The sequence below is a fragment of the Eucyclogobius newberryi genome, unplaced genomic scaffold, assembly GCF_026437365.1.
Source record: "Eucyclogobius newberryi isolate DKJ021-1_F unplaced genomic scaffold, fEucNew1.0.hap1 SCAF_5, whole genome shotgun sequence".
NCBI classification, from domain to species: Eukaryota; Metazoa; Chordata; class Actinopteri; order Gobiiformes; family Gobiidae; genus Eucyclogobius; species Eucyclogobius newberryi.
Genome location: NW_027316167.1, coordinates 11308680 through 11325154, shown reverse-complemented (window position 1 = coordinate 11325154; position 16475 = coordinate 11308680). Strand labels below are relative to the sequence as shown.

Below are 16475 nucleotides of genomic sequence, written 5' to 3'. Positions count from 1 at the left end.
TCCAGGAATACCAGGTCAACATGGAATGTCCTAAGCTGTACACTAACCTCCTGAGCAAAGACCTGAATGCGCCTGGCCCTGACACAAAGACCATGATCCTCAGAGACGGATGCCAGCCCCCGGAGCTCGCCGCCCTGCCCACCCCTGAGTCCACCCCTGTGCTGCAGCAGAAGGGCCTGCAGCCCATCAAGAACCAGTGGGAAAGAGCCCATGGAAAGGCGTCTCGAAAGGAGTCCAACTCGACCCCCAAGAGTCCCCAGTTCCTGTCTTCGTCTCCCGCCCATCACACTCCTCTGGCCTTGGGTCACTCGCACATCCCCAGTGCAGTGGTGCTGCCCAACGCCACACATGAGCATCCCAGCATGGACTCGACTGAAGACGACACACTGCCGCGGACTTCAGAGAGGAGGACCAAGAACCCGGAATCCAAACGGAGCCACAAAGACCCCAAGAGATCTGTAGATGCCAGGAACACTCTCAATGACCTTTTAAAGCACCTCAATGACTCTGTGGCCAACCCTAATGCCATTATTCAGGAGGAGAGTGGGCAGCGCCCCCGCCAGCACCTCACACTGGAGCCTATGGAGGAACTGACTGAAATACCCCCAAAGGTCCCCAGCCGTGAGGCGTCCTTGTACTCCCCCTCCTCCTCCCTGCCCCGGCACAGTCCAACCAAGAGGGTGGACGTTCCAGTCCCCCCCTCCCCCAACAGCCCCACGGGCAGCCTGAGCATGGGGGGCACGCTGGAGCGGCCCAGGTACCAGCTCCACCGGAGTGCCTCTCATCGAGCGTCCCTGTCCACCTCGCCGAATGGGGTAGCAATGGGGGTGTCTGTCACCCGCCAACACAGTATGAACAGAGGGTACATACCCCCCACGCCCCCCTCCAGACTGGACTCTCATTTAGGACCTGGGGGTCACCCGCCCTCAATGTCTCGACAGAGCAGCTACAGTGGGCACGGGTCATTGCCCAGGACAGGACTGAAAAGGACCCCATCCCTTAAGCCGGACGTGCCCCCCAAACCCAATGGGTTCTCTCCACAGACTCCTCAGATGCGAGTGGTGAACAAATACAGTTATTAGTGACTAAGCACTGACTTAAAAGCAGCTCACAGCTGGACTACTGTAGAGCTTTGAGCCCTTAAAGGGAAAGGTGCTGGATGGGATGGGGTACGGCCCCCTGTGGTTTGAGCTGGATGTGTGTGCCCCTTTAATGATATGCACATTCACTCATGATAAAAGGGAAAATCACACATGGCCAAAGATACTGGAGGTCCCATCTCTGCCCTTGTCACGGTAGCCACAGAATATTAAGTGGACATTAGTGAATCTACTTTTGTATTGTGGGTCCCAGTCCAAGGTAAAGGTTGCCTTGCAGAGAGGAGCCTCTCTGAGCGGGGCCAGGTCGAAGCAGAGGAATACTTGAAGAATGGGTCTCATTTGTCACTGCCCTTGAGCACTGTCTTCCCACTAATGTGAACTGAACAGAGAAAAGTGCTGGGCTATGCCTTTGTAAGTAAGACAGCCGGGGCAGAGGAGAGAACAGTCAATAATCAAAGTGTACGTGCTGCCTGATACAGTATGTTTGTCAAACTTCAATGTCCGTAGAGAAAAGTGTTGCTGATTTTGTGAGTGAATGAGTGAGTGTTTCAGATCCTTTATTATGGAGTGATTTCAGACTTCACCCCCCATGGTATTCAATATATGCGCTTATTTTCAGTGTTACAAGTGCCATCATAACTTTCAAGTTATTGTGGTAAAACAATATATGTGATTCTTCAGTTTAATAAATTAATTTTGCAACTCAGATGCCACATCCCACTTCCTGTCTGTAACTACATCTCCAACAAAGAACCAGAGACTAATGCACTGTGCTAGAGAATAATGGTTTTAACTTTTAAAGCATTCTCCAGTGACCTCCCTTCCTAAACTGGGAACAATTTATCCAGTACCAGCCCTGGTCTGTCATCTGTCCCTATTGAAGGATCCGCTGTGTTGTGTGTTGAATGAGTAGTCCAGCAGGTTTGTGTAAAGACATATTTGGCCTTCACATAAAGAATGGTGCCACATGCTGAAGAAGCACCTTATGCCCATCAGTTATCATACACATGCTCACTGGTATCTCAATATGGTTCTTTTCTGTTCAACCAACGCCTAAACCATATTTTGTGTCATTTTGTAGTGTTTAGGTGACTCTTAGTTTAGGCGGAGGAGACCGTGGGAGAGAAGCTCTGACTCACTGGGAAATGTACTTACATTTATCTTACATTTGCTGCTATTGGTTTTTAGATAGCTGTTGGTCATGTGGTTTCAAGTCTCTTGATGCTTATTTCAAATCAACCAGAACAAAGATGGCTCCTGATAGTGAGGCGCAGTCGGCTTGTGAGTTTGAGTGTTGAGTTTGATCACGGACAGAGGCCAAGCAACAAAAAGTACTGTAAAGAGGGGCATTCATTGTGTCGTTTAGGAGTGAAACTGGTGGCTCAAGAGACAACTTTATGTAGCAATGGTATTAAAAGGATCATATGTGTCTCATCTCATCTGAATTTTGAACAAAATGGATATGCCTTTTGTAATGTTTTGTTTAAAGGGATTATATGTAGATCTGGCAGGTTAAATAAACATATTTTAATTAGCAGTATTATAAGTGAAAGATCCAACTATGATACATTTCACAAAAAACACATCTAATTACAGTTCTTCACATGGACAAAGTTGTTCTAAAGCGTGTCAATGGGGGAAACAAATCATAGTATTTTTTTATTTCAAAATATCACTGTAACTAATATTAGGTTAAAATGGTACATATAATCCCTTTTCACTAAAGCAACACCAATGTTTAAGCCCTTGTATCAACATTTAAGGGCATGTGTATTTTTATTTTGTGTCCTCTAATAAAAGAACACTACTTTTCTCCCGGACTTCCTTTCTTTGCGCAATCTCATTCAAAATGTATTAACTCCCAAACAATACGTGGACGTAGCAGCGGTGGGCGGTCTGCTGGTGCTCTGAGCGCCTTCTGTGATCAACCCAGAACCCAAATACATCCTGCTGGGAATGACAAAAGCCTTCAAACTATGTCAAATAAAATGAGTTGAGCCTGAATATAGTTATTACTTCATTCACTTACTTCAATTTCTCACTGAGGTTAGTCGTGATTTTAATTTCTCATGTGGTAAAGTCAGATAGTAGTAGTTTATAACACATCTTGTTTCTGCAATAATCCTTGTTTTGCCTGAATTCTGCATGGTTTAGTCCAGTTTAATTTAGACTGGGAATATTTGATTTTAGACATTGTGAAGCCGTCGTTTTGACCAAGTTTAAAAATGTTGCTTTTGTATTTATTCTGGTTTAGCTCTGAATTATTTGGCTAAATGAATTCTCCATTTGGCCCTGGTTTAGTCCTCATATGCTGAGACAACAACTGGTTGAATACTGTATATCTCACTAAACTATCTTCAAATGATTGTGTACGTCTACATTTTCTGGGTGAGGGTCTGACACCTGGAGATGTTTCGTCTGGTGTGTGATTGTTCCACAGTGTGATGGCCAAGTTGCAGTTCAGATTTGTGGAGAGGCGAGGCCGCTCACAGAAAGAATTCAAGTTTCTCCTGCAATTGAATAAATGCAAAATATATCAGTTTCATTTCAGACATTTAGGGTAAAAGCAATAACATCTAAAGCAAGTGGCAGATAGTACATTGTGCACCTTTAAAGAGGAGTGTGGGAAACTCTTAGTCAAAGTTAGTCTCAATGACAAACAATCTTCAACAAAAAGTCAGTCTGAGAAAGTAATTTATTTAGGGAATGGGTTCTGCCTCAGCTGTATTGAAAAGAGCGGTGTTAATCCACCACGTAGCGGCGTCATGCTGTGAATGTATTTTCTTGTCAGTGGGACGTCGTGGTTAGACCTCGGCACGCCTGCAGCTCGATGCAACACATGAGCGAGGGCATTGTGGTTGTTACACACAGCAGCAGATTCTTCAACAGTCCTTGTAATGATAGGAGTTTGTTTGGTGTTGTTCAATTGGACAGAGAGAACAGATCAGTTATATCATGCTGAGGACAATGGAATATATAATATTAAACTGTGAAGAAAATCCATTTGGAATTGCTACGCTTTGATATTTTGGTGACAGCTTGAAAACAAATAAAAGCAGCTTATTTTGTAAACTGCAATGTCTATTTATTCCAAATCAATGGGCAAATCCCTTTACAAAGAGGCAGAAAATCATCTTTAACACAGGTAAAAACCTAATGTACCATTACTGTATGTATCAAACGCCAGTTCCATAAATTGAATACAAATGTGTCAATTATAAGGGAAGATTATTCACAATTTCGAATATTTTACATTAACATACATTACATTACATTTTATTGTTTTAAATTAATTTAAAACAATTTAAAATGAGAATTGGTCTATATAAAATGTCTCCCTGCATGCAATACCTGCTAACCCTGTAGTGTGGTTTTCTTCAAACACTGTTGTAACCAGTTTACTTCTTACACCCCCAAATGTAGATGGACTGGAAGCATGGCTCCATTAAAGCAGGCATGTCCAAAAATTCAAGCATTTTGACATTAAACCAACCTAATATTAATGTTCCAAGTCTTATTAAAGGTGTCATCGAAACTATGTCAAATGCAAAATGTTTAATGATTCACAAATCTACAAATTCGCCATTGTCGGGCCCTTCTGCTCCGTACAAGTTTCAAAATGCGGCCCTGGGTGAAAAAAGGTTTGGACAGCCCTGTATTAAAGTAACTGGACAGGGTGCTGCTAGCTTAAACCACTGGCCAGCCCATTGGTAACGCCGCAAATAAATCTTTTACAGTCCAGAGTACATTTTTCCCATAGAGCACAATGTAAAAAACAGACCGCTCATGTTCGGCTGACAGGGCCCCTATAGCTTCCACAGAGGCCATCTTCAGATCATGAACTTTCTCACATTAAAATCCTTCAGTTTTCTTGAAGATTACTTTATAAACGTTCTCTTTGGCGGCCAAATCGTATGTGAGCCCGTGTGTGGGAAGAGCACTACTGCACATGTTCAGAGGACGGACAACCATGGACGTACCTGCTAAAGGCTAAACTAGCGACACGCGCCAATGAGCTCGGCCATTGACTCAAACTGGGGGCCATCGCTGAAAACCGGGGCTTGACTGGCATATGCAGGTGTGTCTGGCACGGACAGCTTTAAGTAAATCGTCAGCGCTCTTGGACTTTGCTGAACGCGGCTGAATCTTGGTTTCAAAAGATCAAAAAGCCATTCTGATTGGACGAAAAATCCAATCAAACATTGAATTACTAAATTGTTCATACCTTCACTGGATTATCTTCGTGTTTGGGTCCAAGTCTGTGCACTTACTCACTATACTTTTGGCATTCTACATTCTACAGTGCCTTGGCAGAAGTCTGTGCTCTAGAGTGCTTCTAGCTCCGATATGGCTTTTTGTCCAGACGTGCATCTTTCCTTTCCTTTTTCAGTCCTCCTTAAAAACAGCGCTGGACTTCTGCAGAGTGCTGTATCAGAGCAGGAGCGGTGATTGGCCTGTGGGGCGCTCTGTAGACTAGCCCGCTTCATGTCTCACGTCGTGTAGTGTCGAGGACGAGGAGTGTGGAGGCTTTACAGTCAGTGGGAATCAGGCCGGAGAGCCGTTACATGGACTTGTCCGCTTTGAGCCCGAGGCGGGGTGGAGTTCATCAGAGCCATGAGCCTGCGCACAGAGACATTACAAGCCCTCAGAATGATTAAGAGCTTTGCACTATTTTTAGAGCTGGTTGTTTTGAAGTGAAGAGGCCAGCGCGGAGTCAGCCACACCAAATAGCGTGTGGGAAATTTTCCAAAGTGGTATGTTCGCTCCCAAGCCAAACATCTGGACTAAGTAGAGCTCGAAGCATCAGATCGGAGCCATCAAAGGGCAAATCAGCAATGCCCATATTAAACAACAGGGCCAGTGAGTTTCCACACATGCATGCTGGGAAAACAGTGATGACTTGCGCTGATAGCTTTGTGATAACCTCAAACAAAGAAGAGTGAAGACAAGATGGAGGGAGAGAGGCTAATCGCTCCTGCATGTTACTAAGCCTGATGCAAATAATCACATTCTAATCAAGAGTGAGATATTTCTAATCATCAATGATCAGCTTGTGTTCCTTTTTGATCAAGAGTTCCACAGACGATCTTCTGTCAGTAAAAACATGAGCATTTTCTGGTTTTAAATGACAATTATTCGAAGCAATTTGTATTTGCTTTGGACAAAATTGGGTAAAATTGTAAATTGTGATTAATTGATTGATTGATTGATTGATTGATTGAACTGTAGATTCAAAGCAGAATTTATAACTAAAATGTTGTTGTTGTTGTTGTTGTTTTTTGTTTTTTTGAATAAATGATGGGGTTTTTTATCCTCATGTTTTTTATCCTCATGTTTTTATCCTCATGTTTTTTATCCTCATGTTTTTTATCCTCATGTTTTTTCATCAGGAACACAAAATAATTGCTTTTCCAGTTCAGTAAGCAGTCTCAAAGATACGGTGAATAGCATTTTTTCTATATTTATAGTTTTTTACTTTGATTGACTTTTTAAGGCCACAGAAAACACAAAAAGACAACAAAAGTACATTTTGAGTTGAACCTTTTATATACAGTGCCATCTCGGTTCACCACACTCCCCAGTCCCGAGTGTCCTTACTTCACCTGTAGCTCTGAGGACACATCCACATGAACGCTTCCTCCAGCCAAAACAATCTCTATTCAGGACGGCATTTAGAACCTCTCAGGTGTTTGAGCCGCTCTTTAAGGACGGTTACAGCACATCCAATAAGAGAGGACAAGCAGAGAGGGCTCTTTGTGATTCAAGCTTGTGAATGCACCAAAAAGCTTCTCAACCAGGGGTGCGGGGACCAGAAGGTACTTGGAATGGTTTTAAGATTAGAAATTTAGGTGAAATTGAATAGTATATTGTCAATATGTATTTAGTTGAGTACATTTTACATCCTTGGAAACTGTTTGGAGAATTTTGGAAATACTGTAATGATAATTGACAATATTTATAATTGAAAATATATTTGCCTTGACCCCGCATTAAGGGGTACTCGGATTGTGAGACAAAGGTACTCCTGAACCACTGAGATCCACCTGCCTTGTCTTCTAAGAAATGTTCTTTTATAATAGTGTATCATTCTCTAAGACACCATATGGTTTTATAATTAAATTGGTAAATAAATGAGGTTTGCACAAGTGTTGTCACAAACTAATACTAATTAACTGTCGATGCTAAGAAAAGGCTTAAAACATTGTACCAATTAAAACAAACATTAGAATTAAACCAGGCTTTTTTAATAGTATAGAATTTTCAACGCTGAATAATTGTACTACCATCGGGTCTTTACTAGCTCTAATGACCAAAGTCAATCCTAAAACTATTCAGGACATTTGTATAATTAGGTTTAATACTTGGTCAAATTAGTATCTAGTTTGAATAATGTTTAGTTGGCCTCTTCCTCCAACAAACAAGAACATGCTCAGTAGTTCCACCTTCACTGGCTCTGAGTGAGTCTCCATGACCCATTGTTGTGACTGCTCCTGAAATGCTGCTGCAATCGCACTAAAGGATGGGTCAAATGCAGAGGACATATTTTCATACAATTCTAGAATGATTCCAGACTGCAGCGTTTTTCTCTACTGCTGCAAAATGCTTGCCTAGAACTTTTTTTTTTTAACAAACTGACAGTTTTATTTGGAGAGCTAGACAGTTCACCCCTGAAATAGAATATATTCAAAACATCTCAAAATGTTAAGTTGAAATGAACAGTTCTGCATGTGCAAAAGCCTGATATGGATAAAATCAGTAGGTTAATGTGACGTCCCACAGGAAGCCGAGGCGCTCCTGTGTTCCCCTGACAGAGAGGTGCAGGCCCTTTGAGCGCTCGCCCTTTGGTTTTTACATAAAGGTGTCGCCGTCTTTGGGATGTTTGTGCAGCAGGCTCCTCGGCCCGTCTCAGCTCAGACTGTTGACACAGTCTCCTTCATTTGCTTTCTGCAGGACGTCCCGAGAACTCACACCTCCTAGCAACGCGGCGGCTCACTCCCACACGCACTCGCCCCCCCCCCTCCGGGCCGCTCCGACGGGGGCTGGGGGGAGTGTGATCAGCTTGGGAATGGGGCACAACAAAAAAGGCGCCTCTTGCTATTCTGGGGTACATCCCATCCTCTCAATTTATCAGATGGTCTCTTTGAATTAGGAGAGGCGAAGGCAAACACAGCCCGCGATTCTGGAGCCATTTCATTCATTTGTCCTCCGCCTGGACACACTTTACTCTCATTACGGCCCTCAAACAGCCCCTCTGCAGTGCCACCCCCACAACCATGACTAAAAGCAATCAACATTACGTTAGTGTTGTGCATTTGGAAGTCTCCAGGCGCAGTAACAGCGAGTTAAAGCGAAGGCTAAGGATTTATTTTGTACTGTTTTATCCTGCGACTGGCGGCTTCCATTTCAGTCAATTTGGTTTCACGAGCAGACACTGCATCTACCAGTCTTAAAATGAGACATCATGCACTATGGACTATTTGTCTGTTTAGTCTAGTCCGTCAAAAAGCAAGGGCATTTTGGACAATCGCTGTATTATTTTTTTGTGATTATCATTTAATTGTTTTCCAATGAAAAAACAGGCAAAACAAACAGAGAAAACCCAAAAAACTGAGAAATGGAGGCTGTTTTATTGTTAAACAGGGGGAAATCTTCGTTTTTTTTGGAAGACATACAATTTTATACTGATGCATTGCTCTAATGTAGGACTGAGACAAGTCAATTGATGAAACGCGAGCAATCGATCATTGAAATAATCGTAAGCCAATTCAGCAAACATTTCATCTTTCTCTGAACTAAAGACTGACTCCAAAACGTACATGTGCCAAGAAAAGATGCTTCACAAGTCAGACAAAACAGGAAATTGTTGTGTGTTCTTTATGCCAGTTCCCAGGCAAAAAAAAAAATGAGTGGGAGTTGAGTCCAGTCCAGTTAATTTAATTTTAATCAAGATTCAGTCATTTCTAACTTGTCTAACTGATTTACGTGGGACTTTTTAATCAAGAGTTCCACAGCCAATTCTCTGTCAGTAAAAGCATGTGGTTTTGGAGCAGAGTTCTCACTTTAGAAGAAGTAATTTGACTTTTTTCCCTCTTTGCAGCAGGCCAATGTACAGCTCATACATCCAGCACATTCCAAGCATCCTAACTATTCACCGCAATGAGTTTAAATCGCTCTTTTCACAACTCTCAGTGGCCAGAGTCACAGTAAAGCTAACAAACATGCTAACAGCGCACTTCCTGCTCCACAGAGAATAAAACGCTCCATAATGAGATGCAGAAAAAACACTGTGGTCTCATTTTCACCCAAATAGGTTCTTTTACTAGGCATGGGCCCATATGGATTTTCGAGCTGATACCGATACCTGATACTTGACTTGTTGCTGTTAACCAAAGATGATATTTAGATGGATAACCCTAACCCAAGTTAACACACACTTATAAATAAATAAGAACAAATAAGAAAAATATATTTCGGGTATACAATTATTTGTTGCATGATTGTGAAAATTATTACTATTATTTAAAAAAAAATCCTAATTGTTCTTCTTTACATTTTTATTTATTAAAAGCAACAATATAGTGGTGTCAAATATCTGCAGTTTTTTATACTGTACATATCAGTACTAGGCCAAAACAGATTAAGACTGAGCAAATGAGGATTTTGACTTCATTTTGTATTAATTTGCAGCCTTAAATTTGGCGTTCAAGGTTTGCGCTTTTCGAAGGGCAAAACCAGTACAAATATACGTCAGACACCTACATAAGAGTTAAGATGGAGTGAGAATGAGATGTATATTTTTGGATGCCCTCTGGTCTCTTGGGACAGGCCTAAGACGAGCACAATACTGCGATGAAAGCGCCGGCGCCTTGTGTGAGTGGGACCGGCCAAGGTCGTCCCTCCGCACGCTCAGATCAAAGTCAATGACATGAGCAGAAAGCACTGATTAAAATGTGCTTTGAAACGGTGCAGCAGCCCACTCACAAAACCAAGACTTATTAGGTCCATTTCTGCACATTTCTCACTTCCTCCTGCCTGGAACATCTCTGAAATTTAAATTTGATTACGCTGAAATCATCCATCTGTGTGCTGCCGTGTCCTCTTTACTTAAAAGCCCAGAGGTGAAACCAGCAATTACATTTAGCAGGCTCTCAGATGGAAAGGTGCTTAGACACGATCTTTGTGGGTTTTTGAGAATATGCTCTGCAGTTACTCGACAAAGAACAGAGCCAGGAAAGGGTTTGGAGCTTCTATTGGAAACAACATTGAGTCTTTAGGGATTTACACTTCAACTTACACTACATCGTCATATTGTTGGAAGTGTGGATTCAAAACTACAGGTACAATATGTCTATAGGGACTGTCAAAATATGTACACACAGATTCTAATTGTGCATGAGCATGTTTGATGAAGATATGAAATCTTACAATATTCAGAGAAATTTAAAAACAATGGTACAGAATGATGTTTCTGCCTTTTTCTGGTGAACTTTATGGTCCATTCTCGTTTTGTGCAAGACTTGAACCTCAACCAAAGATCGTCTGAATATCATTGAGATAATGCAGAAACCCCACCCACTGCAAGCCTCGAAATAACGGGCCAGACACGGTCAATGACCGGCGCAAAAATCAGTTTTGACCGACTCCAAAATCAAGGCTCCGGACACAATGACCGACGCAAATTTTTTGCCGTAATATATATTTTTAATAGGCAAAAACAGCGCGGTGAACATGCCCAAAGCGCTTCCTCTGCACAAACTCGGGCGCGCTGTACTACAGACCACGATTATTGCTGTAGTTATACAGCGGAGGAAGGCAGGCTTAAGTTTCGTTTTGACAGACATGCCACTTCGCAGTCTTCTCGCTTCTCATTGGCCGAGCGGTGTCCGTGATCTAATGTCGATGAAAGCGGGCATCTGATTGGCCGCTGCATTCGGTTGCGTTCGGTTGTACTCGGAAATGCCCGGTCTGATTTTGCGCCACAAGTGATATCGAGGTTGGCGGACGTCAATCTCTACTCAGTCCACAATTCAGTCTTTTTAAAGTTGTTTGCAACAAAAGCTGTAATTTTGCACATTAGGGACAATATGTCGGTGTAATCCCTCATTCGTCCAGGCGTGTTCCATAGTAGAAAAAGCTTCAGTTGTAGTCATCTGGACTCAGTTTGAAAAAATAGACGTTTCGACTCTCATCCAAGAGTCATTGTCAATAACAGAATTTAGGTCGAGAACTCCGATATTAATACTGTTCTGTGGTAAGACCCGCCCATTGGGAGGAGCCTTCCTGAAGTAGAAAGAGTTGTTTGTTTCAACAGAAACTCCCCCTTGTATCTACCGAGCTAGCCTATTCAGAATCTTAATGGGCTATTAGAAACCTCTTTGTCTTTGTGAGACCCTGGCTCAACCACCCTGAGTACCTGATTAGCATCTAAATGTCCTGGTCCTGGTCCTCTACCTTTCCAGGGGTTCAGTAACCCATTATAAATACCAGAAAGATTGAATCTTAGCCCTCCATTTCTGTTTAAAGAAGGTCTTTCTTTTTTAACAAAAATAGCTTCCTTGACTCCTCTTTCAAACCATATTTTCTCCCTGCTTAAAACCTTCACATCACCGTCTTCAAACGAGTGATTAGAGGCTTCAAGATGGAGATGCACGGCACTCTGTGGTCCTGAACTTGTATTTCTTCTGTGCTGATAAAGCCTCTTGTGTAGAGGCTGTTTCGTCTCACCTATGTAACGTTCTTTACAACTTTCTTCACTGCATTGGATCGAATAAACTACATTGCTCTGTTTTTGAGTCGGCAACTTGTCCTTTGGGTGAACCAGTTTTTGTCTTAAAGTGTTTCCTGGTTTAAAATAAACAGGGACTTCGTGTTGTCTAAAAATTCTCTGCAGTTTTTCCGACAGGCCAGACACATAAGGGATAGAGACACCCTTCCTTCTCTGTTCAGTTTCCCTTTTGTCCTGCTTCTTGGTTCTCTTCACTCTGTTGAGAGCCCAAGCGGGGTAACCACAGGCTGAGAGGGCATTGCGGACATGTTTTTCCTCTTTCTTCTTGTCCTCTGAGCTGGTGGGCACACCTTGAGCTCTGTGTTGTAAGGTTCTGATCACACCCAGCTTGTGCTGTAGTGGGTGGTTGGAACCAAAGAGCAGACTCTTGGATGAGAGTCGAAACGTCTATTTTTTCAAACTGAGTCCAGATGACTACAACTGAAGCTTTTTCTATTAGGGACAATGTCAATGTGGAAGTATCCAAGGGCCCCAAGGGCCCCGCCCCCTTTGGAGTTGTTAGCATCGGGGCAATGTATATATGTTTGTAGTTTATTTTGTAGGCTGTGATTTTATATATTCCACAAGATCTCCTTGTGTCAAATGCTGTAAACAGTATTTATTTTGTATCTAAGAAACATTATTATATTAAATTAAACAGTATTAAAGATCATGATCTCTGGTTTATATGATTCAGTATTTGTGCTCTTCATATCAAATAACAAATAAAAGTACTTTAAATTGTTTTACATGCAAATAACCAAGTTTAAAACAACACATTTATCTTGTTCTTATGACGCCGTGATGCCGCGCGCGCTTGTGGGCCCCTGAAATGGCTGGGGGGCCCCTAACTTTTTTAGGTAGGGGGCCCCCCCTGGCCCCTAACTTTGAAAATCTATTTCTCAGCCTGTAAATGATAAAGAGACATGTTAATAAAAGTTCATTTTTCATTAATTATGTTATTCTGTTTTCCTTTCCTTGTGACCGATTCAGAATTAGCCATGACAGGTACCAAATGATCGGTACCTGTCATGTTGACAGGGACGTAAAAATAATTATTTCAAGGCTTGCATTGCTGCAAATAAAGATTATTTTATTGGTCGACTAGTCAGTACTTTCTTATTTTTTCGATAAGTTGACCAGTTTCTATTGTACATTGAGACATTTCAAATACATTCTTAACCAACTTAAGGTTGAATTATGGTGACTGAAGGCTTCAACATAGAGAATATTTATTTATACATATAATTATGTATATAATATAATATAATATAATTATTGATGGAAATCAATGGAAATTGGCCATTTTAATGTAATAATACCATTGCCTTTGTTATTAAAAGGTCATTTTAATGTGTTTTAGAGTCTATATAGTCCAAATACCGATTAAAATAAAAAAAATAAAAACTAAGTACTAACTTTTTATAGTCGACTAGTCATGGAGTAATTGCTGCATCACTTTATCCTTGTAACATTGAAAAAAATGGCTAAAGTTATTTTTTCCAACATCAAAACCACTATATTTTTTGCAAAGATTTCAACCTTGAATCCGAATCGTCTTAAGGAGATTCAAACTGAAGGTTTTTCCAGCTGTAAATATTTTAAAGACGCTGGAGGAAACACAAAAGCTCAAATGAATTTCCTTTGCTGTTGAGAGTCACTTCCCCATCACCACTACTGTCCTTAAGAAGAGAGTTGATGCTGAAGTGTTCGTGCCATGTTCAGATCCAAGGAGGGAAACAAACAAACACGTCTAATGAGCACAGACACCGTCGCATGTGTGTGTTGGACTGTGCCTCCTATATCCAAACGGGGCGCTCTCCAATCAGCGGCATTGACAGCCCGAGGAGAGACAGCGCGAGATAGAGCCCACAGAGAAGTAGGCTACAGAAGGCTTAATGTGCTGGTGGGTTATATAATGACTCTGAAGACGTCCCAGCACTGAGCGGCCGCTGTGCTCCCAGATAACCTGCACAAAATCACACCCGTGCTTGTTTTATGGACACATTTGCGAGGCCACCTGTGTTTTACCGTGGGACAGCGCGGTTTAGGGGGGCGGGGAACATGTGCAACGGGTTCAAAGAGGTTTTAGTGATCGCATGTGTGTGTTAGTCGTCAATATGTGGAGCGCTACCAAACTACAACCTTATTGGATTTGTGTGTTGTGATTATGGCTGCAGCTAATGTTTGTTTTGCTCATTGATTGGTTGTTTCAGTTATTTGGTTAGTCCATGAGTTGCAGCCGCTTGAGGCTTGAGTGATGGAGTCTATGACAAACTACAGTCAGTTCAGCATCAAAAGCATGATATTCACATGTTTCTTAAGCTTCACATTTGCAGGCACAGCACAGTCTGGACCTACACCTGGTTTAGAACTGGAGCAGGACCAAACAAAACCATCAGGACGAGTCATAAAACTTCTTCTTTCAGGGCACGTTTTGGTGCCTGTGGAAAGACTCATAATCATTATTTGAGTGGTCGACAAGTCAAACGAGTACCATACTTTGCGGACTTTAAGCCGCTACTTTTTCCCACACTTTGAACCCTGCGGCCAATGGAACGGTGCGGATAATTTATAGATTTATACTGGCTAACCGCCACCAGGGGGCACTCTAGCAGGAAGCACAAGCATTTGACACACTGTAGAATAAGACGTCAGTGGAAGCACTGTCCTGGGGCCACGTCGTGTTTTCTACATTTTAAGCTTCAAAATGCAGTGTGTTTTATTACAATCAGACTCATATTCACTGAGAAATGTGTTTAATTAGACCCGAGACCCCCGGTTCAAAAGACATTTATTTATGTGTATCTCATGTTACAAGGTGGGCACCTGCGGCTTATTGACAGATGCGGCCCGTATATAATAGTATATGCACGATTTCTTGTTTCTTAGTCAATTTTGCGCTGTATAGCCCGAAAAGTACAGTATTTCTAATACAAATTGAGACTTCTCCAATCAATCAAAAACATAATTGAATTGATTGAATTGATTGAAATGGCGACTGGAGGCTTCTTTATCTCCAAGACAACCACTGTTGTGAGTTTGGGCATTAAAAAAAATAATTTAACTTAATTTAATTCTGTATAAAGAAAGAAAATTAACAAATGAATTGTATTATTGATGAAATGAAAACATTCTTGTTCTTTATTGATTTTATTATCATATATTATTATATTGTCTTTTCGTATGTGTTTTAGAGTCTGTATGGTCTAGATAATGAACAACAACTAATGACGTAAGATAATTACAACTACAATTATTCAGTCGACTGAAAATTATTTGATTAGTTAATGAGTTGAAAATCATTTTGGTAATCAATTAGTTGTGAGTCATTGATTTTTGCAAATGTTAAAGTTAAGGTTATACCACAGAATATAGGTTATACCCAGATAAGTTTACTGGAAGAGTCAAGAAAAGAATTGAAATCTGTTAAATGTGTGATGAGTGTCGACTATTTGACGTGTTTAAATGCATTTCAAACTGGTTAAAGCACTGGAACGCTCACAATCGCAAAGAATAAAAAAGAAAAGTTACATCCTTCATATGTGCAAATAGAATAAACTTGCATATCGGAAACATCAGAAGCATCTCAGTCATTTATGGAAACACTAAAAATACAGCTCCACTAATCCCACATACATACACATAGAAAATACTGAAATCTGACTAAAGCATTTCTGGTTGTAGGTGCATTGAAGCGTAGCTGCTGACTTGCAGTTCTCAAAAATGCTTAAAAATATAAAAGAATCAAAGCAGGGAAACATCTTTTTTTTGCTCTAGGAAAATGGGTCTTTTTGTGTAAATGAAAAATAGAATAACTAAAGAAACTTGCAATGTACACTATTTTTCCAAGCGCAGGAGTTACATTTCCAGCCGCCGTACTTTTCTAGACGCATTACAGTCCGATCGACCACCGAGAAGCTCCCACATGTTTTCCTTCATCTCCACCTGGTTGAAGTCTCTCTAAAAACGTCAATAGTTATGTTCATTGTGATGGATGTCCTTAGGTAAGAGGCAAAAGTGAAAGACCATCTGTCTCCAGAGCAGGAAATTGTAAAGAATGAAAGGAACGATGGGAGAAAGCCGGAGCCATGTGCAGTGTATGGACTTTAGTTTGAGCCCAGTGCAGAAATGAAGCGTGTCTGTGCGGTTATGCTAATGTGGGCAGAAATGTCAAGTCATCCGAGGGCTTCCCCGGCACAAACCGGGCCGCGCCAAGGACAAAGGATCTGTTTACGAGGCGTTTTAATAAGGTCACAAGTAGATTTGGTGCAACAACTTTGCACTTTTTATTGACTTTCGAACATGACTTTATAAATATGAAGTACAAATGCTTGTTTCAGTTTGGAAAAGGATGCACAGGATTTTTTGTGAAGAAGACATTTCCTGGTGCTTGATAATAAACTAGAACATATGCAGATCATTCATTTACATTTGGTCCATTGTGAACAGTAAACATGTTATAAATAATATTGATTTTACTGCGATAATACATTTCGCAAGCGAGTTTTGAAGTGATTGCCAATCCTCAAATCAGATTAAATGAGCATTTCAAAGATGTATGTTTCAAAGTGCACAGTTTAAACTTATCTAGGAGCATTGACAATGAA

General features: G+C 41.3%; 1 protein-coding gene across 5 annotated transcripts in view; it reads left to right on the top strand.

Moving 5' to 3' along the window:
- Window positions 1–2913, top strand: part of sema6d (semaphorin 6D) — a 32178-nt gene extending 29265 nt beyond the window's left edge. For all 5 annotated transcript variants that reach the window (XM_072465480.1, XM_072465483.1, XM_072465481.1 and 2 more), the window contains one exon: window positions 6–2913. In XM_072465480.1, coding sequence (XP_072321581.1) covers window positions 6–1082 — 1077 coding nt within the window. In that variant the 3' untranslated portion in view covers window positions 1083–2913. The remainder of the gene's footprint in view (window positions 1–5) is intronic.
- Window positions 2914–16475: the final 13562 nt, after the last annotated feature.